This window comes from Camellia sinensis, chromosome 7, assembly GCF_055761805.1.
Source record: "Camellia sinensis isolate YWXY chromosome 7, ASM5576180v1, whole genome shotgun sequence".
Lineage (NCBI taxonomy): Eukaryota > Viridiplantae > Streptophyta > Magnoliopsida > Ericales > Theaceae > Camellia > Camellia sinensis.
The window spans coordinates 48,166,051-48,176,527 of NC_138967.1; the positions used below are offsets into that span (position 1 = coordinate 48,166,051).

At 32.3% G+C, this 10,477-nt stretch overlaps 1 protein-coding gene across 1 annotated transcript; it reads left to right on the forward strand.

Moving 5' to 3' along the window:
- The first annotated feature begins 8,437 nt into the window (after nucleotides 1–8,437).
- On the forward strand, nucleotides 8,438–9,988 carry LOC114301366 (putative calcium-binding protein CML22). The gene is made up of 5 exons (XM_028246330.2): nucleotides 8,438–8,468; nucleotides 8,870–9,109; nucleotides 9,205–9,407; nucleotides 9,516–9,690; nucleotides 9,794–9,988. The coding sequence occupies exons 1-5, from the start codon at nucleotides 8,438–8,440 to the stop codon at nucleotides 9,904–9,906; spliced, it is 762 nt and encodes a 253-aa protein (XP_028102131.2). The 3' UTR covers nucleotides 9,907–9,988.
- Nucleotides 9,989–10,477: the final 489 nt, after the last annotated feature.

Here is a 10,477-nt window from a genome sequence, read left to right on the forward strand (position 1 = left end):
TATGTTGTTCCTGCTTTGTCTATTCTATTTTATGAAAGAGTTATGTTGGGGTGGATTTTGACAGAACTTGGATATAGTAAGAGCTTCACTATGTAGTTGAAAAGAGGTCTATCCTTGTTTCTTTCTTGCTGAATGTGATTTGCATTTTCCCTGTTCCTTTTTAGCTCTCTTCCTTGGGGCCAGTCGATATTGTTAGAGAATAGACAGAAAATATTTTCCAATAGAAACTATTGTCCCCGGTTCTATGGTATACGAAGGTATTTTAATCTGTCTTCATTTGTGAAAATACAAATACAAGATTCTAAGATCAAGTTCATTGCATCTTGAAGGCGATTTTACTGGAAACTCGGTGCACACTATCTGGTGGGAGCAAATATTATCTTTAAAAATGTGACATCTGTAACACGACTCGAAATGTATCATAGCAAGTTGTTCTATTCAAAGATTACATCATTAACGTTGTCATTGAATTTCCTTTTCAATGTACTAAATGTCAGAAAACACCAAAAATATTTTTTAAAAAAAATAAACAGAAGGTTAGGCTAAAATGGTTATTCAGATCAGTAATCAAGTTGGCTAGTGGTGGTTGTCATTCTGTTAGTTAGCCAAAGGAGTTGTAACTGAACTGAGTAATGATGGTTGTGTTGAATGTAGGGAAGAGGTCAGGACTGTATCAATCATGGAAGATTTTTTCAATAGAGCAATGAAAACCTACACAACCTAACTTAAATTCCCAAAATTTTGATTTGTGTGCGAACAAGGATGAACACATTGGAATTTATTCATGCCCAAAAAATAAATTTCAGCAAGTCGTGGATTCAAATGAATGAGTGGCACATTTAACCCCAAAAATCGTTACGTACATTTAATTAAAATTTTGTAATTTTAATTCTTACTAGTATATCATAATGTAAATTTAACACATATTAAATTGTAAAATAAAATATATATTTTTTTCTCATGATACACTCTAATCATATATATGTATTCTTTATCTTTTGCCCCAAATTTCAATTATTTTCTCCTCTTCTTCTCTCTCACTCCAAAATTCCAAATCATCCTACTAAAACTCACCATTATCATCAACATCATTGTTTCTTATTGAAAAATCTAGAAATCCCCTAGATGTTGATTTGTGATTATGTACCAATTTTAAGCAGAATATAACAATCCCAATCAAACAATCAAACAATCAAGACAAAGAGACACAGCGATTTAACGTGGAAAAAATCACAATTGGACACCTCCAACTGTGATCAAAAAACCACGGGCAACAGCCACAAGACAATCCACTAAGAAGAATTAAAGGAATTACACAGGTATACTCTCAATTACCTAGCGAATCCACAACGCCTAATTGAACCAACCTTTATGTGCCTCTTCCAACCCCATCTTCACCACGGAATTGTCTTTCTGATGAGCCACTCCGGATTCCACCAAAGCTTCAGGCTCGAATTCTTCAGAATCCACAACTGAAGAATAACTCTCTCTTTTGTGTATAACAAACAAACCTTTGATGTACTCTCTTTAGATCATGAGTTGAATACTCAATAAAAACATCAAAGAAAACTCCCAAAGTATCCCCAGATATAAACCCTAGAACCCAAAAAGAAGATCTGGAGCAGTTCTACTCAAAATCTGACCCAATACGCGAATTTATAGAATCTGTCCCGCGATCTCCGCTCGAGCTCAACACAGCCCGCTCGAGCGGACTGACCAAAAACTGCGTGCGAACAAACTGAGATGCGCTCGAGCGTAGGAGCATCCGCTCGAGCGTAAAATCACACCTTCCAGTATTTTACAGGCGACTGCAGAGATGCTGAGAACTTCCAATCTCCGCTCGAGCGCCCTTTGTCCCGCTCGAGCGGGAAGGCTAAAACTGGAAAAACTGGAAAAAAATAACATGATCGAACAGGCAACATGATCGAACAGCTCGATCCCCGTCATAATCAGCGAAGTGGCAATCTTGAAAGTATTAGCATCACAAACTTCTCTGAAAAGCACAATTCGGATTGGATTCGCATCTAAACACTCATAGCCTCACTGAAATAAAAATGCGAATAAAATTACAACACAAAGGAGTTTTGTCAAACGGGATTGCCAAGAAAAAAAACCTAACACTTATCCTTGCGAATAAAAAAAGTTTAAACAAAATCAAACAATTGATGATAATAATAATAAAAATTGTTTTTTGAAACAACCCATAAAAAAAAAAAAGGTAAGTATTCACATAAATATCAAAGTATAATTCTTGATTTCTGTGTTTTATTTCAAATTTGAGCATATTTACTTTGTTTATGTGAATACTTACCTGGAAAAAAGCAACATGTTTGGATATGAAATTCCGAACCATACAATTTCCATTTAAGCACAGACCCTTCATTTTCAAGTGAGTTTCAGTGTGGTCTCTCAGTCCAAATCCATTAGCAAAGTCGTTGGAAAAAAGCACAGTAACATAACATATTCCATAACAGGATTCTCAAAGTGCTTATTCCATAACATAATCCATCCCATTATCTCGATGATTTGAACTATAAGCCAGAAGTGGTGAAAATGGCAATCGGGTATCCAAAGTTTCCCTCGTTGAAAGAGTTTAATTATGAGTAAATGAGAATTTCCAAAAATAAACCTATTCATATAAATATCAGAGTGTTTGGGATGAAGAAGAAGGCTAGAGGAATGTCGGGTTTGATTGGGAGATTTGAAAAGCATTTGAAAAGAGAAAGATAAAATATAGGTGAAATGTGAATAAAATATACTTACATTTCATCTAGTTTTACACTTCTTTTTTCTTTTTCCTTTTAAATCTCTTCATAAATCCCTAAACCAAACACATCAGAAAGGTAGAGAATGTACATAAACCCACTTTAGTTGATGGTTGACGTTCGGCGCGGTCCACAGTGGCTGGTGGTTGTGTTCCCTGAATCTCAACCAGAAGAAGGTTTTTGAAAGGTTTTTTACAATAATTTGGGTTTTCAATTTGTGTATTATTTATTATTTTGGTGTATTTTGAAATGTAATTTGAAAAAAACAAAATAGAATGTACTAAGAATAAATTGTAATTCTAAATAATTGAACAACGTTTATTGAGAAATTAGACGCACTTAATGATTTTTTTTAGTATAAATAGAATCTCCCATTTATGTGTCAATCCAAATCCTGTCCAACTTGACATCGAGCCCAAACTCAACCCTAAAAGAATATCTAAATATCAATAAATATAAGTTATTATTATTATTATTATTATTAGTATTATTATTTTGTCTTAAAGGGCTATTATATTATTTAGACCCTTTTAATAATTATTTAAATTTAGAATACTATCAAAGTTCAATTGTAAAGTAAAAATGATCTTTTAAGAATTGTTTTAATGTAAACTTTTTAAATAAATTAAAAAAAGAGTATATATATATATATACGTACTTTTCTTTATTATTTATTATTTTTCTACTTTGTTTTGTAATTAATAACATAAAATTTAAAATAAATATTTTATAAATAGGTGGATGGGAGCTAAGTTGGATTAAAACTCTTTATTTTAAGGATAAATTACCAATAGCTATTAATAGTTGGACTTAATTCTCATTAAGTCCCGTTGAAAGTTAGTTTTAGTAAAATCGTCACTATAAATAATTTTTTTTTGACAATTTTTTGCATGTCATTAAAAATTGACAATTAGTGATTTTTTTGTCACAATTTTTATAAATTGTCGCTAAAACTTACAATTAGTGACGTTTTTCTATGAAGAATTTTTTAAACTGTCACTGAAAGTTAAAAATTAGTGATTTTTTTGTACGATTTTTTAAACTGTTGCTAAAACTTATCATTGGTGACATTTTTTGTGACAATTTTTAAACTGTCACTGAAAATTAACAATTATTAACATTTTTTTAATTGTGTTTGATGAAAAACGTCATTAATTATTAGGGGATTTTTTTAAAGTTCCCTGGTATTAAAATTTTATAGCATAAAGGACATTCAATATTTTAATAATGTCTAAAGTCCGTCAACATTGATCTAGAGAAAAATTGATCTAGAGAATTTCTCTGGACACATCACAAAGAAAATTCCAAATTTCTCTAGACAAATCACAGAGAAAATTCTAAATTTCTCTGGACATATCACTGAGAAAATTCCAAATAGGGCAAAAAAAATTGAATTTTCACTGGATTCAAACTCTTTTAACATATATTGCAAACAAGTCAAAATCCTTCAAACCCCAAACATCTGTAATCTCATGATGAGCTTAAAATTTTCTCAAAACCAAACCATTGCACATCATGGTTGGTGAGCATTGAAACCAAGAAATATACTCAAACAAACTATAGATTTCCAAACCAGAGAATTTCTCTGGTCCAAACCTGAGAAATCAATCAAAAATTCAATCCACACTAGAGAAAATTCGACTTCACAGAGAAAATCTTACTAGAATTTTTCTAGACTTACTTCAACCCAGAGAAATTCCCTCAGTCCAAAGAAATTCACTTCAACCCCAGAGAAAATTTCTCTGGATTTTTGTAGAACTTTTTAGTTCATAAATTTGTGGGTCATTTGATCAATGATGAATATTGTGGTGGGTAATTCCAGCCTTGTTCAGATTTGATTTTTGGTTTGTTTTAACTTATTAACAGTTGTTGGAATAAATTTATGTGATGATTGGTTTTTTGAAGATGTATTTGGGAATTTCTCTGGATTTCATAAAATAATGTGTCTTTACGATCCAGAGAAAATTAGTTAAAATGAACTCAGAGAAATTTGAATTTTCTCTGGTTTATAAATGAATGCAGAGAAATTTGAATTTGAATTTGAACCCAGAGAAATTGGTCAAAATGAACCCAGAGAAATTTGAATTTTCTTTGGATTGAACCTAGAGAAATTCTTTAGAAAGTCCAGAATTTCTCTGGAGGGAATTTATCTCAAATTTCCAAAAGCAGTTTTACCTCAAACACAAGAATTCAACAATAAAAACACTAAAATCAAACTCTATTCACTCCTAAATTCTCATATGATCAAATTTAAAAAATAGAGACAGAGAGAGACTAACCGGAACTTCTCTGCAATTTCTCACCTCCATTGAAGAACTTCATAGTGGAATACCTCAAATAACACCCAGCATTCAACCCTCTACCTTACCTATTAGGCACACACCTTCTTACCTCGGTGTGAGAGAGGTCTTCGAAGCATTGGAATAGGCCGAAAATGGTTGAATTGACTACGACACACCGAAGACTGTGATGTTCACGCGGCCGGTGTAGGTGAACCCGAACTTCTCGAAGAGGATCAGAGAGCAGTCATCCGCGATGATTTTTAGGTTATTGATCTCGCTAGTGGTGCTGGAGACGAGGAGGGAGATCAGGACGGTCGCGAGGATCACCGCGAAGTGTGTTTCGACATTTTCTGGAGAGAGAGAGAGAGAGAGAGAGAGAGAGAGATAGAGAGAGAGAGATTGTGACGGTTAAAGGGTCATTGTAAGCGTGAGAATTTCATCGAAAGGAGAGAGAGTTAAATTTCTCTGATATGATATACGGGTGTGAGTTTAGAGACCTTAGATATCAAAAAATAATATTGTGGGTCTCTTCCATTACTAAAAATGTGAAAGAGACCTTAGAATAATTTCCCCTAATTATTATAGAACCTATTGGATAATAAATCTTCTTATTAGGACTTACACATATGTGCCATTTATTTCAAATCGAGCTTGAAAATTAAATGGGCTAAAAATTTCAAGCTTTTTTTTTTTTTTTTTTTTAAGGTCCCTAATATTACAATTTTAGGAGATAAAGGACATCCCAAACTTTTATACTACATCAGGTCCCTCAAAAACATGCGTCTCTTCCCTCTAAAATTATTGGACCAAAATATCCTTACATTTTACATTCAAACATCTTTCACTTTTTGAAAATTTTCAAAACTTAAAAATTCAATAACTTTTGATTTAGATGTCTATTTTCAAAAAAAATTATATTTTTTATGCCCTCATCGAGATCTATCAAACAAGATCTATGATGAATATGAAATTCAAAAAAAAAAAAAAAAAAAGACAAAATTTCACTGAGTTAGAAATCAACATAAAAGTAAATTTCTTTGAATATATTTAGATAGAATTTCAGATAAAATCAAATGTTTTAGAGAAAATCAACATGCAAGTAAATTTCTCTAACTATTTTTGTAGAGAAATTTCATAGAAAATCAAATGTGTGGAGAAAATCAACATGCAAGTCAATTTCTCTTACTACATTTGTAGAGAAATTTCAGAGAAAAATCAAATGTGCTAGAAAAAAATCAACATGCAAGTAAATTTCTTCAACTACATTTGCAGAGAAAATTCAAAGAAAATCAACAAGACAGAGAAATTTCAGATATATGTCCAGTGAAATTTCATATTGCAAATGTGTGATAGCCAAAGAAGATCAATATTATAGAGAAATTCTAGATATAAGTTTAAGTGAAATTTCTTTGGTATACGTCTAGTGAAATTTCAAAAAAATTCTTCTTCACGAATAAATTTCTTTGGTATAAGTCCAGTGAAATTTCAAAAAAATTTATCTTCACGAATAAATTTCTTTGGTATAAGTCCAGAGAAATTTCAACAAGTCCTCCAAATTCTCTGGTATAGGCCTAGAGAAATTTCTACCATAGGTCCAGTGAAATTTCTTTGGTATAAGTCAAGAGAAATTTTAGCAAGTCCTCTAAATTCTCTAGTATAGGTCCAGAGGAAATTACCTGGTATAGGTCCAATGAAATTTCTATGGTATAGATCTAGAGAAATTACAGCAGGTCCTTCCAAATTCTCTAGGATGGATCCAGAGAAAATTACCTGATATAGGTCTAGTGAAATTTCTATGGTATAGATCCAAAGAAATTTTAGTAAGTCCTCTAAATTTTCTGGTATAGGTCCAAAGAAATTTCAACAGGTCCTCTAAATTTCTCAGGATCTGTGAGTATAAAGTTGTCCATGATCACCCATCTTTATTCTTCAACAAATAGATCAAGGACCCATCCTTATGGTAGTGGACAAGGTCAACGGGCGAACGTAGAGGGGCGAATCTGTCTTAAGGACAGAGTGTCACACACTCGACTTGATCTTTTTATTATTCATTCGGTTCGGTAAAATAAATTCAGTAAGTTATTTATTTTATTTGTTTGATTTGGTTTCAGTTTATTTTTTACACAGAAGATTGCTCCAACAAAGACTATGTAAATTTAAGCCTAATGAAAATTTCCCTAACAAATACATAGGTATTAAATAAATGAACTCAACGATGACATTGCGATAAAAAAATAAAAATAAAAAACAGAGATGGGTCCAATGTTATGATCAGTTTCTAAGTAGAAGAAATGCGAATACACTAATTACAAATAGTCCTACAATTACATGATTACACCGCACTTATTCAGGCTATGTTTGGCATGGGCTACTTTGACTATTTTAGCCATAAAAAATCAGAATAGACTAAAAAATCAATAAGATAAAATGTCACATCCATATCATAATCATTTCATTTTTTCTTTCACAGAAGTTAAAAAAGGCAAAAAGCCTATCTCAAACTAGGCTTTTTAGCCTCAAGCTAAAATAGTCAAAAAGTCAACCCACATTCCAAACGAAGGCTCAAATTTAAATTCACATAAAAACTTTAGGGAGAGGCCTCTCTTAGTACCGTTGGATCCGTAGCGCTTATTACGGGTTTCGTTTCGATGATTCGAACGTGTAAAATTCATCGAGCACTTCATTCTTACAAAAAATCATACTAATTAGATATTGGTAGCTCCTTGACGAAAAAACATTTTTTGTCAAAAATAAATACAATTTTAAAAATAAATTATTAACAAATTATGGCATAAAAGTGAGATTGGGTTGTTGGAATTGTAATTTATCATAAAGGAATTAATAGCTAATTAGGTAAGAATTGTACCTCACATCAAATTACGACATAAAAGTGAGATTGGGTTGTTGGAATTTTTTTTTTTGTTTTTGAATAAAAGTGAGATATGATGATAAATGATGGAGGTGCTCTGAGAGTGGAAAAAAAATATTTTTTAACAAATAAGAAAAAAATTTAATGACAACTTTTAAAATTATTATTAGTATTGAAAAAGTATTTAAAAAATAAATATATAAATATATAAAAATATTTTAAAATATGTAGAAAAATTATTAAAATTATAACAATAAAGCTTGGGACCTCTAATTAGAGGTGCCACTAGTGATGTGGCAGTGGGACCCACCCACTGTCACTGTCAATGCTGTGTCTCTCTTTTTTTTTTTTCCCCCCCTCCCTTTTCCACCTCATTAGAGGTGCGTTTAGAGCCTCTAAATTAGAGGTCTCTAGCATCACTGAAATTATAAATATTTTGACAGAGGTTTGTTGACAGTGATAACAATAATTAATATGAGAAAAAAGAAAGAGATGAAAAGTCTTGAAATTTAATAGAATGAATGAGACTGATAGTGAATGAGATTCACAGTTGTGAGTGAGAGATAAGGATAATATGTAGGCGCCATTTATATGGTGTCACATGGAAGGACAAGATTTCTTTATAAATAGGTTTGGTCCAATTATATCAATTTTAATGACGAAAAATGTTTGGGAGTACTTATTTGGCACTATCAATCTATTCTTAAACTTAATTATATGGAATAGACTATGTGAAGGAATGGACTTACATTCCTCTCTTTATTTCTCTCTATTCTCTCTCTCTCTCTCTCTCTCTCTTCCGCGTCATTAGGATAGATTAGGAGTACTATATTGATAGGATATAGTATGGTTGTTTAAAAAAATGATATACAAACCAATTTTGTAGATCCGTTTTTTGGAATTAGTGATGTGTAAACAATATAATTTTGTTTGTTGGGTTTTTTGTTCTTAAGGCCCGTCTCACACTAGCCCTGCTCTGAAGTCATTGTCCAACAAAGTAGGAGGTATGCTCTGCTGTCATAATTCGCTAAACAAGTATAAGAGGTTAGACACTAAGCTTAAAAAGAAAATGATGGAAGTTAAGAGAAGTCCATTTGGAAATAACAATTTCAGATCAATCAATGGCATAATCATGAGGTTCCCTCAGATCAAAGAGGGATTGAAAGACATCCGAGGTGTCTTTGAACAGTGCGGTGAGTTTCAACAAGGTTGCTTTCCTTAAAAACAAAAATATATTTTTATGGAGCAATGTTACAAACTGATCAATCTCTCTGTTAACGCTAAACAGATGAAGATTCTAATGGAACTATTGACCTTGAGGAACTCAAGAAATGCTTACAGAAATTGCAACTCCATCTTACAGAGAAGGAAATTGATGATCTTTTTCACTCATGCGACGTAGATGGGAGTGAAGGGATACAATTCAAAGAGTTTATTGTTCTTTTGTGTCTAATTTATCTCCTAATGGATCGCTTGAACTCTCCTCACATTGTAAACACAATTAACCCATAACATTTTTTTTTTCGATTGCAAAGTTCACTTGTTTAGGTCAACATTTATTGCCAATTCATTTTTCTTATCCTGTGGATATTTTTTAAGACATCAAAGATGGGATCGCCACAACTTGAAGCCACGTTTGATACTATAATCGAAGCATTCTTGTTTCTTGACAAAAATGGTGATGGAAAGCTGAATAAGAAAGACATGTTCAAAGCACTAAATGGGGATTCTCCTCTGGAGATTTCCCCAGCACACATTACAAGGACTCGATTTGGTATCACCGACATCTTTTTCCATACTGCTTTGTAGTAAATCTATGGTTGCATTGCCTTAAAGTTACTTTACCTTATCTTAGTGATTTCTTTGTATGAATGCAGAAGACATGGACTGGGAAAGAAAAGGGAAGGTTAGCTTCAGAGAGTTCCTTTTTGCTTTGATCAATTGGGTTGGAAACAATGCTGATGATGAGATTCTTGTGGCAGAAAGTTAAATGGAGTCAAATTAACTATAAATTGTCTAAAGTACATTACTTAAACATGCTGTTGTGCAGATATTGTAACATTCATACTCTATATTACTGTAGAATTCTAAACAATTTCTCTAACTTATAGTTTTAATTTACTAATGGTAAGTTCTTTTATCCTAAATATGTTGTTCCTGCTCTGTCTATTTTATGAAAGTGTTATGTTGTGGTGGATTTTGACAAAACTTGGATATAGTAAGAGCTTCACTATGTAGTTGAAAAGAGGTCTATCCTTGTTTCTTTCTTGCTGAGTGTTAGCTGCATTTTCTCTGTTCCGTTTTAGCTTTCTCTTCCTCGAGGGCGGTTGATATTGTTAGAGAATAGATGGAAAATATTTTCCAACAGAAACTATTGTCCCCGATTCTCTGGTATACGAAGGTATTTTAATATATCTTCATTTGTGAGAATACAAACAGAAGATTCTAAGATCAACTTCATTGTATCTTGAAGGCGATTTTACTGGAAATTCGGTGCACACCATCTGGTGGGAGCAAATATTATCTTTAGAAAAGTGACATCTGTAACACGACTCGAAATG